Below are 20,958 nucleotides of genomic sequence, written 5' to 3'. Positions count from 1 at the left end.
GATTTTTCTCATTACTTTTCTTTCGAAAACATTCAGTTTTACTCTTCCATTCTTTGTAATCGTTCAGATCTCTGAACCGTAAAGTACTATGGAGCAGACGATAGTGTTGTATATTTTCGTCTTTGTTGTGATTGACAAAGCTTTGCTCTTGAGTGGATTGCTTAGTGAGTACAGACATCTTGACCCTGAGGCTATTCTTTCGTTTATATCCATTGTTATGATATTTTTACTGTTGAAACGTTATCCAAGGTATTTAATCTGAAGAACTTTTCTGAATTTGGAATGTTGGTCAATTTCAAAGTAAGGATTTTGGTTTATGACTAGACCTGTTTCCATTCATTCTGTTTTCTCTTGGTTAATCAAAAGCCCCATTTTGCTGGCACTGTGCTTCAGAGATCTGTATATGTCATTCAGTTCTTCTTCAGTTTCACTCAGCAACACTATATCATCTGCATACGCCAAGAGTTTTACTTCACTGTGCTCGAATCGGAGACTATTGTATAGATGTAAATTACTCTCCCGAACTCTATCCTTCCTTAAACCAAGATTCTTCACCGTCTCTAACGACCTCGTTCTCGATGGACGTTAAAAACTTATCTTACTTTGCTTTCATTCTTAGTCAAGTATCAAAGCAGTCAGGTGGATGCAGTTTTCTTGACTTGCGAAAGGAATTTCACTCAGGACCACATCAACGCTTATTAACATTACCGGATCTGAAGGGTTATCAAACGAAATTTGCTGCTGGATTGAGGAATTCTTGGCAGCGTGCAGCCTGGGATGGAGAGTCATCGACAGGTGCTGCAACATAAAGGACATTCAAAAAGAAACAAGTCGGGGGTTGTAAAAGAAAAGCCCTGGACAGATCGCAGTGCCATTGTCTGCGGAGAAAGGTGTGGTCACCAGAACATGGCCAGAACACAAGGGAATCGCAGCGTTTAATATGTGGCGTTACAGAAGAATGTTGAAAATTAAGTGCACTAGTAAGGTAACGAATGAGGAGGTTCTCCGCAATATCGCCTAAGAAAGGAACGAATGGAAAACAATGACAAGAAAAAGTGACTGGATGATAGGACATGTGTTAAGACATCAGAAAATCTCTCCAAGGTACTAGAGGGTGCTACAGAACGTAAAAACTGCAGAGGAAAGAGATTGGAATATATCCAACAGATATCTCAGAACGTAGGGTGCAAGTGCAACTCTGAGATGTGGAGGTTAGCGCAGGAGATCAGTTCGTGGTGGGCGCATCAAGCCAGTATAAAGACTAATGACTCAAAATAAAGAAATTGCTATTACCCCAGTTTCGCCACTAGAGAGGGACACGGGCGCACACCCATATGGTGGCAGTCGGAGGACGCCCGCACATGACCGTCCACGCTGCATTCAGTCGATCTGAAAATGTTGAAACGGAAACTCGAATAGAAGAGGGAAGACGTGTAGTACATTTTGAGTGGCGGAGACGCTGCTGGCTGCCACTGGACACTGTAATTTTGTCTCGGGGCTCAAAGTGATGACACCATGCCTAGTTTAGAGCTACCACTCGTGGTAGGAACTCATTCACTTCCTTGGCACAGACGTTCAGGAGACTAGTCAAATTCGGCATGCGTCCTGCGCTTGCTGTTGACTGTGAAGCCCCCACTGGACGCTCACTCTGCGAATTTTCCGTCTGTTCTGACAGCGTGAACAGCTCTGACGCTCAGTCCGACCTCAGCAGCAGTGGTGCCTATCGTAACTGGCTTATCTTGAATAGGCATTCACCTGCCGGACAGTGGAACAGGTAATGTACTGTGGCATTCCAGATTGTGCAGCGTCTGTAAAATTAGTCCTTTACTGAATCGCTTACGTTACACCTTGATCTTTCCAATGGACAAGTACTGCTGTCGGTACACTTGTGTCATTATTCGATGAATGTCTGTTCGCCGCGTTCCTTCCAAAGCCAGGAAACGCACTGCTCCCCTTTGCTCTACTTTTAAAGTTCCCATTTCAGTGTTCAAGCTGGACTGAGTGCAGTGGCTGATCGATGCTTGCGCGTGCTACGCCCATCATCATGTGGCTCTGCGCCAATGTCCCTCTGGCGGCTAGTTTGGGATATCACCGCTCTTCTCCCGGACGCAGTGACATTACGATCCTTTCAGTGGCTTTTGTTTTACAGTCTGTGGCTCGTTTTTTTAGAATGCACCTTATAACTTCAGGAGTGCCCCAGGGATGTATGGTGGGTCCTTCGTTGTTCATACTCTGTACTGGCAATTGGATATACATCCTAAAGTCCTAAACCCCCTCCCCCACCTCCCTCTATTTATCTCTCCAACCCACTCTCTCTGTCCGTCTCCTTCTCATCCTCTCTCTCTCTGTGCGCATTGACTCTTTCCCTCCTCTCTCTGTCTACCTCTTCCTCCCCATTATCTCTGTCCATCACCTCACTCCTCCTACGTCTGTGTCCATCACTTCCCCTCCCCTCTCTGAGCTTGAGTCTTGTTTATTATTGAACGAACGAAGCCTTGATTGGGAATGAAAGACGCTTAAAAAAAATTGGTAAATCCGTAGGAATCTATGGTATACGAGGTACGAGAGATACATACAACTGTTGGATGTATGAGGACAGTAGCTACAACGACAGTATTTCGCACAGTTTTAATCTGTGGATCAGCAGGGTTATAAAGTTTCGAACGATTCATATTCTCTCGAAGTGTTCTAATTATAAGCCATAAATACACCTTCCCTGTGTCCTACAACGAACGCCAAAGAAGCAAACAAAGCATAACACTATTGTGTGCACAATTTTTGTTTGAAATTATTTGTAAGTAGAAAGAATATACATGAATATTTTGAAAATTTTGCTAACAACCTTTCCCCTTTTTATATTAAATGTATATTTATATATTGTATGCATTAAAAATACGTACCCTGTCCCGGCCCAAATGTTCATTAGAGTATCGTGTAAAATTTGAAATAAATCAGTCAAGGACTTTAAGAGATATTCGATAACAACGCTCCATGTAGCCTATGTCCGTCCAGACTTTTGTTAGAGTATCGTGCAAAAACTTGTCGAATTTTTTTCTAACATCGTTTCCCCTTTATATAGTATACTTACATACTATATATATTAAAGAAATATGCAATCTATATCTCTCTGAAGGTTTATCAGAATATCGTGTAAAAATCTGGAGTAAATCGATGAAAAATTCATTGATATTTTTGCTAATAACATTACCCCTTTATTTAATTTATGTATGCTTATATATAATACGTATTAAGAATGTGTAGCCTATGTCAGTGCGAACGCTTAGTAGAGTAACGTGCGAAAACTGGAAGTAAATCGGTCAAGAACATTTCCAGACTTTTGCTAACAATGTTACATGTCGACTTGTCCTTCCAAAAAATACGAATTTTAAATATATATTTATGTATCAAAATACTAGCGCGAATTCTTTACAGACGAATGGAAAAACTGGTAGAAGCCGACCTCGGGGAAGATCAGTTTGGGTCCGTAGAAATGTTGGAACACGCTAGGCAATACTGACGCTACAACTTATCTTAGAAGAAAGATTAAGGAAAGGCAAACCTACGTTTCTAGCATTTGTAGACTTAGAGAAAGCTTTTGACAATGTTGACTGCAATACTCTCTTTCATGGCAGGAGTAAAATACAGGGAGCGAAAGGCTATTTACAATTTGTACAGAAATCAGATGTCGGTTATAAGAGTCGAGGGACATGAAAGGGAAGCAGTGGTTGGGAAGGGGGTGAGACAGGGTTGTAGCCTCTCCCCGATGCTATTCAGTCTGTATATTGAGCAAGCAGTAAAGGAAACAAAAGAAAAGTTCGGAGTAGGTATTAAAATCCATGGAGAAGAAATAAAAACTTTGAGGTTCGCCGATGACATTGTAATTCTGTCAGAGACAGCAAAGGACTTGGAAGAGCAGTTGAACGGAATGGACAGTGTCTTGAAAGGAGGGTATAAGATGAACATCAACAAAAGCAAAACGAGAATAATGGAATGTAGTCGAATTAAGTCGGATGATGCTGAGGGAATTAGATTAGGAAATGAGACACTTAAAGTAGTAAAAGAGTTTTGCTATTTGGGGAGCAAAATAACTGATGATGGTCGAAGTAGACAGGATATAAAATGTAGACTATCAATGGCAAGGAAAGCGTTTCTGAAGAAGAGAAATTTTTTAACATCGAGTATTGATTTAAGAGTCAGGAAGTCGTTTCTGAAAGTATTTGTAAGGAGTGTAGCCATGTATGGAAGTGAAACATGGACGATAAATAGTTTAGACAAGAAGAGAATAGAAGCTTTCGAAATGTGGTGCTACAGAAGAATGCTGAAGATTAGATGGGTAGATCACATAACTAATGAGGAGGTACTGAATAGAATTAGGGAGAAGAGGAGTTTGTGGCACAAGTTGACTAGAAGAAGGGATCGGTTGGTAGGACATGTTCTGAGGTATCAAGGGATCACCAATTTAGTACTGTAGGGCAGCGTGGAGGGTAAAAATCGTAGAGGGAGATCAAGAGATGGATACACTAAGCAGATTCAGAAGGATGTAGGCTGCAGTAGGTACTGGAAGATGAAGAATTTTGCACAGGATAGAGTAGTATGGAGAGCTGCATCAAACCAGTCTCAGGACTGAAGACCACAACAACATCATATATATTAAAAAATATGTAGCCTATGTACCTCCGGAGGTTTATTAGAGTATCGTGTACAAAGTTGAAGTAAATTATTTTTGCTAATAGCATTGCCCATTATATAGTATATACATACTTACATACCATATATTTAAAATGTGTATCCTGTGTCTGTCTGAACTTTTACTAGAATATTGTGTAAAAATCTGAAGTAAACTGGTCAACCTCTTTTCGATATTTTTGATAAGAACCTTAAGAAACGATTTGTTTTTGTATAGTGGTATAGATACAGACAAATAAGGTTCCAGAAAATCGGACTTTCTACTGATGGTGAGGGGAAAGAGACGCAAATATTCCATCAGATCTTGATAAGACTTAAAGTGATGCGAATATTTGACACATTAATTAAATAATCAGGAACGTAAAATTTTATAGTTCACGAAATGAAGAAGCGTAGTATCCTACGACTACAGTATCAATGAGTCACAATTGGAATTAGTCAACCCATAAAAATAATTGGCAGTACCAATTTTTAAGTATATGAAATGGAATGATCACACAAGCTCAATCGCAGATAAGTAGATGACAGCCTTTGGTTCATTTTTAGCATCCTCGGAAAATGGAATTAAATAGGAAGAAACTCTAACATGTGGTACAGTGGAAAGTACTGCCCGCTATACACTTCAGAATGGTTTACGAAATATGGATGTATATGTAGACTAACTGAAAGAGAAAATACGTGAGAAGAACCTTGGATTTCAAAAGCAAATAATTTACCCTAGATCTGAACAACGCACGTGTCCACGAAAGTGTCTTAACACTGGGAAGGCTGAGGAATTTTAAGTGCAAAATGCTGGACCTTCCACCTCATTCACCAGCTATGGCGTCTTCAGACTTTTTTCAGTTTTCACATTTAAGAAATTTGTGGGTAAAAAACGTTCTGAGTATGTTATAGTTACCGAGGCAGCCTTAAATTAGTATTTTGTAGAATTCCAGAACCACACACTAGGCACAGAATTTAAAACTGTAAAAAACGTTGGCCTAAGTGTGTTCACCAGTGGTTACATCGAAAAATTAGTGTAGTTCTGTCTTTTCCTTAATTATTCAATCTTTTACCACTAGACCCAGAAATTTTCATGTTCCTTTTTCTTTTTTTTTAAATTACCATGAAGAGAAGTATGGTCGCATTGAGACTGAATAGAATTAAGGGCACCTGTAAGTGCGTACCACATTTAACAAGCGTTTTCTGTGCAGTAGTAAAACATGTAAGTGTAGTGTAAAAGACTGCACCTTTTAGTGTGCACTAAGTGATCACACAGGTTTTAAAATTAATGTCAATAACAACACTACTTTTTTAATGTTTTATTAGTCTTGCTAAAATTATGTATAAAAATACACAATGTGGTATCATAAATAATTACATTTAGTGAATTTATCGTGATTATTGCAAAGCCACATGTACTGGCACATAACTTTTAAAGGGTCGATTTTATTCATGCACTGTCCATCTGTATGCGCTCTGAAAAATAACCAATAATATGGTACTATAGTTTGACTGAAATAACTTAAGAACACATAAAGCGACAATGCAGAAGAAAATATTTGATTTAGCGTATCTTACTATAAGATACGTAATCAAGACATGGAATATTTTATTTAAATGTGTTTCTGATACATTCACTCTCTTGAAATATAAATACTATTGAACTATTCACTGCACGCACACGCACGTTCACTCCCAAACTCTTTCATTCTGGAAATTGACGTAAGGTTGATGTAAGATCCCGTCGAAATCTAAACATCTCTTGGGTATGAAGATAATGGTGGGTGCACATTAAGTTCACATCAAGGACTACACATCGTGTTTGATATACGGTTCGATTATGTCAGTTCCTGGAAAAAGTCACTCAAGTACCACTCTGTTCTAGAATTATTTCGTGTAACCGTTACATTCGTACGGAGAAGAACGAAATGAAACACGTGAAATTCTGGAAAATAATGAATATTATCTGACGACAGTGGCAGAATTGAGAGAGGAACAAGATTCTTGTGATTCATCAGTGAGAGTAAACAGATTTCTGTAGCAGCAGCCATCTAAGTTTCAGTATCGCCACAAACTATAAAACTGGCAGCAGGTGTCTACGATATTCCCCCATAAAAACAAAACTGCTCTCTGCTTCGAAGAATATGCTGTATCAAACTGATCAGTCAAAAGTTTGCACTAAGAGCGTAATTGTGGCTGGTTATTTTCATGTTTTTGTCTTGAAAGACACTTTTTCGCTACTGAACAAGAACAACAAAAGTCTCGCAGCCACAAAAATCGTTATGATTATGAGACAGAGACAACTGGACTATTAATAATATTCAGATTCTATGTTAAATAGTTATCCTGAAAACTCATTTCGGCTTTGTAGCAAAGCTTATTTATGCAACACAGCTAAACAAAAGAGGAGACAACGCTCGTTCTCATATAAACGAATTTTGTGCCTATTAATGATTTTCGAAAGATTTGCAGAAAATATTTCAGCTGCGACGACTGACCAAAGCATCATGGCAGTGCGCATGAAACACTGCTCACCTCTTGTCAGACAGGGATTGGCTGAAAATGCCGTAGTTAGTGAGTGACTCCTTGCAGGTAATTGTTAGTTAACTCTGACATAAATATGGTAGTGTAAATTGCCAGTATGGCTATAAATACTTGGGACTAGCGGTTCAGGGTCGCCCTCATTTGGCGAGGTAATAGCAGTGTTCTTTGACGGAGAGTCCTATCACTCTTGTTTGGTCACTTCACTGCGGTGGCGCTGACCTCAGCAGAGTTCCACGAATGACGCGTCCTCAGGAGGATGGTTTCTGGCTGCGCGTGTGGTCGGCGGCCGTTAGGGACAAGTCCTGCTGCGCCTTCCCGTCCAGCACGGGGTCTGGGAAGTGGCGCAGGTACGAATCCCGCGACGTCTGCCCTCCCGGTGTCGCTGACGTTGCCGCCGTCGACACCTGCAACATTAGCGCCAGAAGAGCGTCACTTTAGCCGACACACTGACACACGCTTACTCAGTACAGCAACGGAGTACTGAATTGGAACACTACTATTGGCGGGGAGTACCCTTCGCTGTGCATTGTACAATGATTTAAGTACCTTCCGTCATGCACTGTACAGTTAATTGCTGGGTACAAACGAAGAGTGGAAATGGCAAGTGCCAAATCTCGCAGTTGTCAAGATAATCTAAAAACATTGTAAATAACTAATTTTTACCAGAGACACTGAAAAGGTACTCAACAACGCACAATTATGCTCCTCACGTCGTCACTCCACAAAATAATAAGACGAATTAGAAAATAAATAACTTCCTTAGAACGTTCTACACTACTGGCCATTAAAATTGCTACACCAAGAAGAAATGCAGATGATAAACGGGTATTCATTGGACAAATATATCATACTAGAACTGACATGAAATTACATTTTCACGCAATTTGGGTGCATAGATCCTGAGACCAACCACCTCTGGCCGTAATAACGGCCTTGATACGACTGGGCATTGAGTCAAACAGAGCTTGGATGGCGTGTACAGGTACAGCTGCCCATGCAGCTTCAACACGATACTACAGTTCATCAAGAGTAGTGACTGGCGTATTGTGACGAGCCAGTTGCTCGGCCACCATTGACCAGACATTTTCAATTGGTGAGAGATCTTGAGAATGTGCTGGCCAGGGCAGCAGTCGAACATTTTCTGTACCCAGAAAGGTCCGTACAGGACCTGCAACATGGGCTCGTGCATTATCCTGCTGAAATGTAGGGTTTCGCAGGGATCGAATGAAGGGTAGAACCACGGGTCGTAACACATCTGAAATGTTACGTCCACTGTTCAAAGTGCCGTCAACGCGAACAAGAGGTGACAGAGACGTGTAACCAATGGCACCCCATACCATCACACCGGGTGATACGCCAGTATGGCGATGACGAATGCGCGCTTCCAATGTGCGTTCACCGCGATGTCGCCAAACACGGATGGGACCATCATGATGCTGTAAACAGAACCTGAATTCATCCGAAAAAATGACGTTTTGCCATTCATGCACCCAGGTTCGTCGTTGAGTACACCATCGCAGGCGTTCCTGTCTCTGATGCAGCGTCAAGGGTAACCGCAGCCATGGTCTCCGAGCTGATAGCCCATGCGGCTGCAAACGTCGTCGAACTGTTCGTGCAGGTGGTTGTTGTCTTGAAAACGTCCCCATCTGTTGACTCAGGGATCGAGACGTGGCTGCACGATCCGTTACAGCCATGCGGACAAGAAGCCTGTCATCTCGACTGCTAGTGATACGAGGCCGTTGGGATCCAGCACGGCGTTCCATATTACTCTCCTGAACCCACCGATTCCATAATCTGTTTACAGTCATTGGATCTGGACCAACGCGAACAGCAATGTCGCGATACGATAAACCGTAATTGCAATAGGCTACAATCCGACCTTTATCAAAGTCGGAAACTTGATGGTACGCATTTCTCCTCCTTACGCGAGGCATCACAACAACGTTTCACCAGGCAACGCCGGTCAACTGCTGTTTGTGTATGAGAAACCGGTTGGAAACTTTCCTCATGTCAGCACATTGTAGGTGTCGCCACAGGTGCCATCCTTGTGCGAACGCGCTGGAACGCTAATTATTTGCATATCACAGCATCTTCTTCCTGTGGGTTAAATTTCGCGTCTGTAGCACATCTTCGTGGTGTACCAATTTTAGTAGCCAGTAGTGTAGGTGCCACACCTGCTAACTGAATGGATCTGACGAGAACACAACAAGTGCCAAAACCCGATTTCCTAGAAACTTCCCTCGGTGGAAGAGGGGTCAAAATAAGCGAACTTGTGTCTCAGCTTATATGTAGATACTCAACCGTTTCTGATAAAACGACGGTCACAGTGTTCAAGGTACCCTGTGTGTCTCTTAGCGAATAAATAGCACAACCAAAGAGGTACTACAGCGGCTAGAGTCGCGGCTGTTCGCACTTTTGAGGTCCGTGTTCGAAACCCGATTATTATTTTTATTTTTGTTTTTCATTTATCTACCCGTGTCCGTAGAATATTACTGCACGAATGTTTTCCAATGTAGATTTAAATAACGTTGTTCTTATTCATTTACTAATTGTATTTTTTGGTAATGAATTAAAAAAAATGAATTAGAAAATTATTTGAACTAATTTCCGGTGAAATCTTGTAGTGTAGCTTGATTCATAATTAGCTGCAAGCTCCATTTTCCGGAAAAGTGATTAATTGTGTGTGGTTTGTCGCGAAATTGTTGCCAACGCATGAAACCTTCATCATTGTTTACGTTTCTTTCTCGTGTGAGATTCATACGAAGAAATATCACTGTAGCCAATCTGCGCGCGCTGTTCAGGATATTTACGTTCCGCTTGTTTCTACGATCGGTAAATGCACCAAATCTTCCTGAAGAATGAACGTAAGACTAAAATATAAGTATTAATACAAGAATTCATATAATAATGAAATATAAGAGTATGAGAACTTGAGAAAGTTTAAATCCCTGAAAATAGGATACAAAAATATTATATAATAAATGTAGGGCATTGTGATACCCAATTGTAATTTTACAGTTAATTTAACGCCCTTGAACCCCTAACTTAGTAGGAATCATTCACATAGTAACCTTTTTCGGACGTAGACAAGTAAATGAAAAAATAAAAATAAAAAATAAATAATAACAATAATCGGGTTTTGAATATGGGACACGAAACTGAGCGGCCATCACGCTAGGCACTGTGTCCTTATTTCAGCTCCGATTATCGCGCTATAAAAGGCATTACGTTGTAACTATTATCATCATTTTCTAAGAACTGGTCGACTATTTACGGATAAGGCGAGAAAAGTGTCCGCGTATTTTGGGGTGTCTTCCTCTGAGCGAAGTTTCCAGGAAATCTAGTTACGGCACTTGTCGTATTCTCCTTGTAAGTGCCAGTAATACTAAAGCACTAAGTTTTGTTTGTCATAATACCAGTAGAGAATACAGCAGCAATATTTCAACTATTAGAATTGTTACCAACAAAAACCGTTTCTCATGCCTTTTAAATTTTTTCAAGAAAAGGACAGGAAAGGGAACTTTGCAATTAGGCTGAGAAATGCCTGTCGACATCACAGGGCGCTTTGGGGTTGATTATCGTGGCCAAAGTGGACGTGCAGCAGAACTGAATGTTGCGAACACTCATTCAGGAGTCGGCGTGTGGACGAGGAAGTGCACGCATGGTCCGCTGGAGCGCCGTGAGCGGCTTGTTTATTGGAATTGTGGCCGTGACCGTGAGCGAAAAGGGAATTCATGAGTTGTGCCCGCCAGGTAAAGACTGTCTGTCTGTCCATATGGCAGAGCGATATGAGGTGGAACCAGCATGTGAAAACTGTGGTAGGGAAGGGAAATGGTCAACTTCGATTTATTGGGAGAATTTTAGGAAAAAGTGGTTCACCTGTAAAGGAGACCGCATATAGGATGCTGGTGGGACCTATTCTTCATTACTACTCAGGTCGGATTGAAGGAACACATCGAACAAATTCAGAGCAGGGCTGCTAGATTTGTTACCGGTAGGTTGGAGCGAAACATGTTACGGAGATGCTTCAGGAATTCAAACGGGAATCCCTGGAGTGAAGGTGGCGTTCTTGTCGGGAAACTCTATTAAGAAAATTTAGAGAGCCGGCATTTGAAGCTTTCTACCGAGCCATTCTACTGCCGTCGACATACATCGCACGTAAGGACCACGAGGATAAGATACGAGAAATTAGGGCTCATACGGAGGCCTACAGAAGGTCTTTTTCCCTCGCTCTATTTGCGAGTGGAACAGGAGAGGAAAGGACAAGTAGTGGTAGACGATACCCTCCTCCACGCTTCTTATGGTGGCTTGCGGAGTGTCTGTGTAGATGTGGATGCAGATGGTATGGCTAGCCTACAGTGAATGCAGTATTTCTGCCTGTTATTACGTTGGTGCCGTGGACCGCGTGGACACTACGGATTCATTGGCAACAGGTGTAAACTGTCGGCTTACCGCTTTCTAGCTATTGTGTGTGGCGTATTCGCTCGGGTACAGCTGTACCTGTCGTGTCCCTGTTGGACTGGATGCTTAAGTGGAGGCATCAGATTAACATGGTGCTCAGCTGTGGCTGCAAGAGGTCGATCAAGTGAGTGAGTGACGACGTTTTGTCCGCCATCGTGGCTTGTACAGCGTTGTGTTTTTTTCTGAGGTCTTTTATGTAATGTTTATCTATTTCATTTAGTTGTGTTAGTGTTACACCTGCTACTTCTGAGCTAAAGTTCTTGGTAAGCTGCACATACCAGTGCGTGGGACTTTCGTACAAGTTTAGAATGCGAAACTTCTTGTTTGGCCCTGTTAGTTGAAGTTAATGTTTAACGAGGCTTTTCGTTTGTCTACCTGTGTCTGTATCCATGTATGTTAAGTGCTGCAAATAACAGTCACGTTTCATTGAGAGGTTTAATTGTAAAGCTTCCTACCATATGCAATACCGTTAAATATTTATTGTGTTTGTAGTCCTCAGGCTGTCTATTAGATAGTTCCGAATAAGTGAAGCTATGCATCCTAAGTAGCGATCGTTCCACTCTGTAAGTTTTAGTCCGCTAACTGCACCAAAGCTATGTGAAGACTTCGATGTGTGTTAAGCTAATTGAAGCACATGTCATGTATGTTATTTCACGCAGAGTTTTGTGTTGACTATTTGTTTTAAAGAATTTCTTGTTTGTTTGTAAACGTGCCACCACCTCCTTCTGTAAAGCTCAGTGTCCCAGTTGCGCTTTATTGCTTTCACGATTCCGAAGACCTTAGTAATTATTTCTCAAAAAAAAAAAAAAAAAAAGGTTCAAATGGCTCTGAGCACTACGGGACTCAACTGCTGTGGTCATCAGTCCCCTAGAACTTAGAACTACTTAAACCTAACCAACCTAAGGACACCACACACATCCATGCCCGAGGCAGGATTCGAACCTGCGACCGTAGCAGTCGCACGGTTCCGGACTGCGCGCCTAGAACCGCGAGACCACCGCGGCCGGCAATTATTTCTCGACAGCCTAAAAGGATCAAAGGTAGATTTACGTAATTTACATCCTCCACCGGGCATGCACCATTGTGCATACGTGGCTACCAAAAAGGGTTACACCTGCTACTTTTGAGCTAAAGTTCTTGGTAAGCTGTACATACCAGTGCGTGGGACTTTCGTACAAGTTAACTTAGACAGGGATATTGGTAAGAATTTGTGTCACCGTATCCCCTGACTTGAACTACGAAGGGAGCATTTCAGAAGGTTATGCAACGTGCACCCGGTGACTCAGCTGCTTATAGTAGCACTGAAATCACAACAAGCCAATCAGACAAGTGCATGGGTGTTATGTGCTAGATGTAGAAATGAGGGTGATACGAAGGTGTGCGCGTGGAAATGAAGACCTGCGCTTACAGCTCGCGATGCCGCTCAACTGAGCAGGTTCCCGAGATGCGACGGTGGACAAGCCGGTTTCCACGTTAATTATCCCGGGCAGCCAGTGAAAACGGCGCATGGAGGCCCCGGAAAGTGTAACGGAGGCGGCTAACTGCAGCCACGTGCTACTTGTCCCTACCAGCACACACCTCGCCAATACGAAGCGCACCCACCAATTGTCGCTTCAGGTAAGTCAAGTCACAGTTACGAAAGTCGTGTCCTCAGATACCAAAAGGTCGGTAGACGAAAGATGTACAAAGTGATGATAATTAAAGTTAAACTTTCAAAACGTTGTAGAAATAACACCACTGGTCACACTGACATCAAATTTCAACGGAATATTATCGGAGAAGGGGGGAAACGTATGGAAGAAGAAAAAAATAGTGTGAAAATTGATCAGTAGATGGTGATGTATGTGTCAGAATACGTAAATGAAAACACCTGTCAAGCGCACGATCCACTGAAGGTATAAACACGCCGGGAACACGGCTTTTCCTCCTTTCGCGTCTGCGACGTTTGCCATGACTGCGTCAGTGCCGGATCCCGCTCTGCTTGTAAAACTGTATTAAAAGAATGATGACTGTGCACACGTTGCTCTGGAGAAGGTCTGGACACTTAAGGGTTTGAAAAAAAGGCGTTGGTCCGATGACTGCCGTCGGTCTGGAGAAAATGATTCGGAAGTTCGAAAAGACGGGTTCTTTTGGTCTGCAACTTGGTAGAGGGAGGAAACGAATTAATTCGACGTCAGTTGAAGCAGTGGCCACAGCAATACAAGAAGAGACGAGTGGTGGTTTGCAGACGTGCAGTGCACGGAGAATTACCGGATCATTGGACATACCCATGCGCAATTTGTGTAAAATCCTACGAAACATCCTTCTTCGCTATCCATTCAAAATTACCCGTGTGCACGAGTTGCTTCCTGTTGACCTGCCATCAAGAGAGACCTTTGCCTTAGAATTTCTTCAAAAATGGTTCAAATGGCTCTGAGCACTATGGGACTCAACTGCTGTGGTCATCAGTCCCCTAGAACTTAGAACTACTTAAACCTAACTAACCTAAGGACATCACACACATCCATGCCCGAGGCAGGATTCGAACCTGCGACCGTAGCAGTCGCACGGTTCCGGACTGCGCGCCTAGAACCGCGAGACCACCGCGGCCGGCTTAGAATTTCTTGCTCGAATGGAAGTGGATAATGATTGGCCATGGAAGATTTTATGGACAGACGAAACCCACTCCCATCTGACAGGATATGTCAATACACAGAATTGTCGAATAAGGGCAACGGAAAATCCACAAGTAAATCAACCAGTATCACTTCATCCTGAAAAGGTCATTGTGTGGTGCGGGTTTACAGCATCATTTATCATAGGACCATATTTTTTTTGATGATACAGGTGCTTCCGGACCTGTTACCTGTAACGTCACTTGTAAGCGCTATGATTGTATTTTGAGCAACCATTTCATTCCAGCTCTCAAACAGCTTGGATGTGTGGATGGGATCATTTTTATGCAAAATGGTGCACCTCCGCACATTGCAAATCCAGTTAGTCAGCTGCTGAAGCGCCATTTTGCAAGTGCTAAAATTATCAGCCGCCATTTCCCTGCAGCCAGGCTGTCCCGATCACCTGATCTTAATCCGTGTGACTTCTGGCTGTGGGTCTATCTGAAAGATGTTGTGTTCAGTGTTCCGATTGCAAACTTAGCTGCATTGCATTGCGCAACACATTCTGAACGTGACCCCAGAAACACTTCTATCAGTTGTTGAACATGCTGTTTCTCGATTTCAAAATGTTGCAGAAAACGGTGGACAGCATACTGAACATGTTTTGCGCCAGTCGCACGGAAATTAATAATCCGATTTGATTTTTACTGATACTTTTTATGCGGTTTTTGGCCTCAGGACAATTAAAAACCGATGTGATTGAAGCTTTTAATGCGGTTTTTGGCCTCAGGATAACTAAAAAGCCATGTGATTGATCGTTTTTATGCGTTTTTTTTGGCCTCAGGATAATTAAAAACCGATTTTTCCAATTCGATGTGATATGACCTTGCTGTGGTGGAGGGGCTTACATAACTAACAGTAACACACCTGTACACCCATGCAGACTGTGTAGTACAGTTTGTTTAATGTCAAACGTACACCTTAGGCACTGTCGTATGATTCATTTATGGTTCAAATAGCTCTAAGCACTATGGGACTTAACATCTGAGGTCATCAGTCCCCTAGACTTAGAACTATTTAAATCTAACTGACCTAAGAACATCACACACATCCATGCCTGAGGCAGGATTCGAACCTGCGACCGCAGCAGCAGCGCGGTTCCATACTGAAGCGCCTGGAACCGCTCGGTCACAAGGGCCGGCAATTAATTAATCATTTGCAGTCGACCACTATAAAATTATTATGCTTACAGAGCCATCTATCGTTACATTTTGTAACTATTTATTTTTCTTCTGCCATTCGTTTTCCCCATTCTCCGACAATAGTCCGTTACAATTTGACGTCATTCTGAACAGTGGTGTTATTTCTACAGAGGTTTGAAAGCTTAACTTTAATTATAATCACCCTGTATAAGAGCTACCAAATGACCAAATTTATTCCGATTTATACGTGGTGTTACGGCAATAAGTGAAGATATTTTTATACGTGGTACCTTAATAGGAAAGCGTTTCTGAAGAAGAGAAATTTGTTAACATCGAGTATAGATTTAAGTATCAGGAAATCATTTCTGAAAGTATTTGTATGGAGTGTAGCCATGTATGGAAGTGAAACATGGACGATAAATAGTTTGGACAAGAAGAGAATAGAAGCTTTCGAAATGTGGTGCTACAGAAGAATGCTGAAGATTAGATGGGTAGACCACATAACTAATGAGGAAGTATTGAATAGGATTGGGGAGAAGAGAAGTTTGTGGCACAACTTGACCAGAAGAAGGGATCGGTTGGTAGGACATTTTCTGAGGCATCAAGGGATCACCAATTTAGTACTGGAGGGCAGCGTGGAGGGTAAAAATCGTAGAGGGAGACCAAGAGATGAATACACCAAGCAGATTCAGAAGGATGTAGGTTGCAGTAGGTACTGGGAGATGAAGAGGCTTGCACAGGATAGAGTAGCATGGAGAGCTGCATCAAACCAGTCTCAGGACTGAAGACCACAACAACAACAACAACAACCTTAATATGTGCACATTCGGTGTGTTGATTGTTTTTTCTCTGCGTCGAAAGTATTCCCACAAAGACATTACTTAATTTACTACATAATGTTTTCTGCATGTTCGTAACTGCACCACTAAGTGGAGTACGCCTGCAGTATAGGCTAACCTTTTGTGACCTTGTGTCCATGCTTCAACACCTGATTGCTTTCCATGAGAAATTAAGCTTTAATGGCTTGCTCTTGCCACAGGAACTTGGAAGTACTAACCAACCCAAAAACATACTACTCCTAATAGCTATTATTGGTAGTGTGGAAATGAAAAATACTGATGTAATGTTGTTCAGTAGACCGTCGTCAGTCACCAGTATCACTAGACGTCTCTTACAGCTGTTGCACCCTGTATGTGGAAACTGAATACAAATGACGATAGTGAAATTCCGATATCAGCCGCATTCGAGCAATGAAATAAACTCAGTGGTATGTCGGACCAGGACTCAAAGCCGGATTTCCTGCTTATTGCGAGCAGTCGCTTTAACCACTTTGGCTATTCGAGCACATTTCCCGTCCAAACCATATTCCCATATGTCGCACGCTACATACGTAGTGTCCCCATTATCCTCATTGACTGAAGTCCCACTTTTACTAAATTTGTCCAGATGCATTTCTTTTAATGTGTTATAGCGTCCCCAGTGCTATATTACGAAAAGAATTAAAAAACAGTATTTGTAAAGAAGACACATTTAAAAATTGAATAATATATTTTTATCATGTAGCCGTAAAACAATAATTTCTCTGTCGAGAAATGCAAGGAAATGCAATGCAAATAAATAATTTATGACAAAATGATCTAAAGAGACGACAAGATACGCTCTTTTGTTAATTTTTTTAGTCGACTTCACTTCCTATCTTGTCTTTGTTGTGTTTAGACGGATATCTTGCGAGTGCTGGCAAATGTAAGCATATTTGTATGAGTTAAGCATATAATATACTGATTTAATATTATTGTGCACTTTTAATTTGTAAGAGGTGATCCCGATTTCATGTCCGCCTTCCTTGAATTAACCTGCATTCAAGTAATTTACAGTTCAACAATCGCAGCTGCTGATGCAGCCAACGAAGCCATTACGTGGCGATATTAACTTATGAAAAATTAGCGGAAGCGGAAAACTCGCCCGCTATTAACATAATATTAATTTTTCTCCACAGCCGCCCGACGTTGCAGAAAATACGTAGCTTTAAGATTCTTATTTTCAGTACCATAGCCGAGACCCAGAGCCAGGACTCCGACTACAATATAATGGTTAACGGAGGTAAGAAAAATACTCTCGCGCGTGTGTGGGCCGCAATTGTAATTAATAACTAAAGATCTTTTGCTTTAAAGTGAACTGACTAGCCGAGGAAATTAATATGAAAGGTTTATTCCAATGTTCAACTTTAAGATTCTGCGAGTCTAACATTCATTAACGTAACAAATAATTTGAGATTAATATTGTTAAAAAGGAGAACTTCAGGAAAGCATTTAATCGTAAAATCAAAATTAAATGAAATATCATTTTTATTAAGGCCCACCACGTAAGTCGGCAACAATAAAGAAATAATAATAACAATAATAATATATTAAATTACGACGGCCGACGGACGTGAGAGTGTGTCAGCGCTGATGACGTCGACGTTGACCACCAGTAAGCCCCAACACACACACACACACACACACACACACACAGGCCGGCCGGTTTGGCCGAGCGGTTCTAGGCGCTTCAGTTCGGAGCCGCGCTGCTGCTACGGTCGCAGGTTCGAATCCTGCCTCGGGCATGGATGTGTGTGACGTCCTTAGGATAGTTAGGGTTAATTAGTTCTAAGTCTAGGGGACTAATGACCTCAGATGTTAAGTCCCATACTACTTGGAGCCATTTGAACACACACACACACACACACATATACGTGTCCCGCAAGAAGTGCATCCACACTAAAGGTATCACTATTTCCCGTCAAGTCTCGTATATTTTTATGTTTGGTGTCTGCTCTTTTGGGCATACCTGAAAGAACAGGCACCACACATGTAAATTAATCCAAATAATGGCATGGTCAGGGTGACGGCTAGGGCAATCGTTCCCATTTGGGAGCTTACCCCCTGAGGGGTACAATGAAATTTTCTGAGGGGTAAAAGCAAAAGGTTCAGTTGTGTTTGTGTCACGAAATTAAATTATTTTTAAAACATTCAATATTTCGTACGATTGTAATACGGAATACATAAGTTACCAATAATTAAATGTATTTCAAAAACTAGCATTAACATTTAACACATTGTAGTTGAAGTTACAACTTGTGAAACAAATTTATGATTATCTTCCTCAAACAGTGCACCTACTGCACGCATACTTCGTATCAAGCGTCTACGACAGTAAAACTGAGACACGTACGCCACACATGCTTAAATATCTGATGAAAATGCCTTCTCCGCGAAGGCTTCACTATTCGCTTCACAACAACAAACGAACTAATTGACAGCGTAACACGACAGTAACTATTTAGTGGCTACTGCACTGCTGTAGCGCCTACACTGTGTTATAACAAACGTTATGATTTTTAGTGCCAGTGGGCAGACACAAAGCATTAGCAATCAGAAGACTTCCAATTTATGCCTGTTCAGAAATAAGGAGCCCAGTGATCAAGTGATTTAAAAACAGTAGGCCTAATTGCAGTTCACACATTTTAATTTGGTTGATTTTAAATGTGGGTTTAGGGCATGGGAGAAGCAAGCGCTGCTAGAGAGAGGTTCATTCCCATATGTCTTGCCTCACTGTGGATAGTGAGCTTTCTTTTCTGACAACGAGTTGTACGAACCACTCTCGATTCAGTAAGAATTTCTACGTAATTCTATAAGAAGAGGTTAGAAATAAGTAGTAGCAACTGTCTAATTAGTTCTTGGTTTAATAAACAACACATACAAAAACTAAATAAAATGTTTCTTTCTTCGTATTAGAAATAAAGGTATTCAAAGGAAATTCATTTTCATTCTAAAGTTTGGTTAGGCTGAGGTGACGAAAGGCATGGTGTACTTCCTAATATTGTGTCGGACCTCCTTTTGCCTGGAGTAATGCAGCTGCTCGACGTGGCGTGGTGTCAACAAGTCGTCGGATGTCCTCTGTAGAAATACGGAACTTTGCTGCCTCCACAGCCGTCCATAATTGCCAAAGTGCTGCCGATACAGGAGATTTTACACGAACTGACCTCTCGGTTATGTCCCATAAATGTCGATGGGATTCATATCGGGCGACCTAGGTAGCCAAATCATTCGCTCGAGTTGTCCATAACGTTCTTCAAACCAGTCGCGAACAACTGTGGGGCGGTAATCTGGCGCATTGTCATCCATAAAGATTCCACTGTAGTTTGGAAACATGAAGTCGATGAATGGCTGCAAATGGTCTCCAAGTTGCCGAACATAACCATTTCCAGTCAATGATTGGTTTTGTTGCACCAGAGGACCCAGTCCATTCCATGAGAACACAGTCCACGCCATTATGGAGCCATCACCAGCTTGCACAGTGCCTTGTTGTCAACTTCGGTCCATGGCTTCTTGGGATCTGCACCACACTTTAGCCTCCCATCAGCTCTTATCAAGTGACATCGCGGCTCATCTGACCAGGCCACGGTTTTCCAGTCGTCTAGGGTCCGAACAATATGGTCTCGAGCCCAGGAGAAGCACTGCAGGCGATGTCGACCAGTTAGCAAAGGCACTCGAGTCGGCTGTCCGCTGCCATAGCCCATTAACCCCAGGTTTTGCCGCACTTTTCTAATGGATACCTTCGTCGCATGTCTCACATTGTTTTCTGCGGTTATTTCAGACGGTGTTGCTTCTCTGTTAGCACTGGCAACTCTACGCAAACGCAGCTGCTCTCGGTCGTTAATTGAAGGCCGTCGGACACTGAGTTGTCCGTGGTGAGAGGTAATGCCTGAAATTTGGTACTCTCGGCACGCTTTTGACACTGTGGGTATCGAAGTACTGAATTCCCTAACGATTTCCGAAATGGAATGTGCCATACGTCTAGCTCCAACCCCGCGTCAAGGCCTGTTAATCCCCATGATCCGGCCATAACCACGTCGGAAACCTTTTCACATGATTCACCTGAGTAGAAATGACTGTTCCGCCAATGCACTGTTCTTTTGTACCGTATGTATGCGATAATACCGCCATCTGTGTGTGTGTGTGTGTATCGCTATCGCTGATGATGATCGTGATGGAACGGGGGGGGGGGGGGGGGGGATTACAAGTTAATATCTGATCGCACTCAGGAGTAATGGTTTCAGAAAGGTTGGAAACCACTGGGGTAGAGTCGTAATCAGGCATCTTTCTTTATTTTCTCTATCGCCTCGAAGTACGAGGGGTTGCATGTAGTTTTAAATACCAACTAGAAAAAAATAAATTACGTGGTTCATTAATTTGTTTGTTCGCAGCTGCAATTTTGCAGTCGTGGTACAAACTCACATCTCCGCATGACAGTACCGCAGCACACCGCTAGAATAGCTAAAATAAAACCGCGCGCAGCTCAGTGATAAAGTAGAGCATCCGGCAGTAATTTGTTTTCAGCAGCAACGGAAATGCCGCAAGTGCTGCCAAAAATGGATTAACACAGAAATGGTACAAGGGGGAAATAAACGCATAAATACACTGCTGAGTGAAGAAACATTAGAACATACA

The 20,958-nt window shown here is 42.1% G+C and overlaps 1 protein-coding gene across 1 annotated transcript in view; it reads right to left on the bottom strand.

Annotated features, from left to right (window-relative positions):
- Positions 1 to 6,032: 6,032 nt before the first annotated feature.
- Positions 6,033 to 20,958, bottom strand: part of LOC126253140 (uncharacterized) — a 240,575-nt gene continuing 225,649 nt past the window's right edge. Inside the window, exon 4 of the mRNA XM_049954286.1 lies at positions 6,033 to 7,616. Within this exon, the coding sequence (XP_049810243.1) occupies positions 7,461 to 7,616 (156 nt within the window). The 3' untranslated portion in view covers positions 6,033 to 7,460. The remainder of the gene's footprint in view (positions 7,617 to 20,958) is intronic.

The sequence above is a fragment of the Schistocerca nitens genome, chromosome 4 (genome assembly GCF_023898315.1).
Source record: "Schistocerca nitens isolate TAMUIC-IGC-003100 chromosome 4, iqSchNite1.1, whole genome shotgun sequence".
NCBI classification, from domain to species: domain Eukaryota; kingdom Metazoa; phylum Arthropoda; class Insecta; order Orthoptera; family Acrididae; genus Schistocerca; species Schistocerca nitens.
The sequence above is the reverse complement of the archived record's forward strand: the minus strand, read 5'-3'. Positions and strand labels throughout refer to the sequence as shown.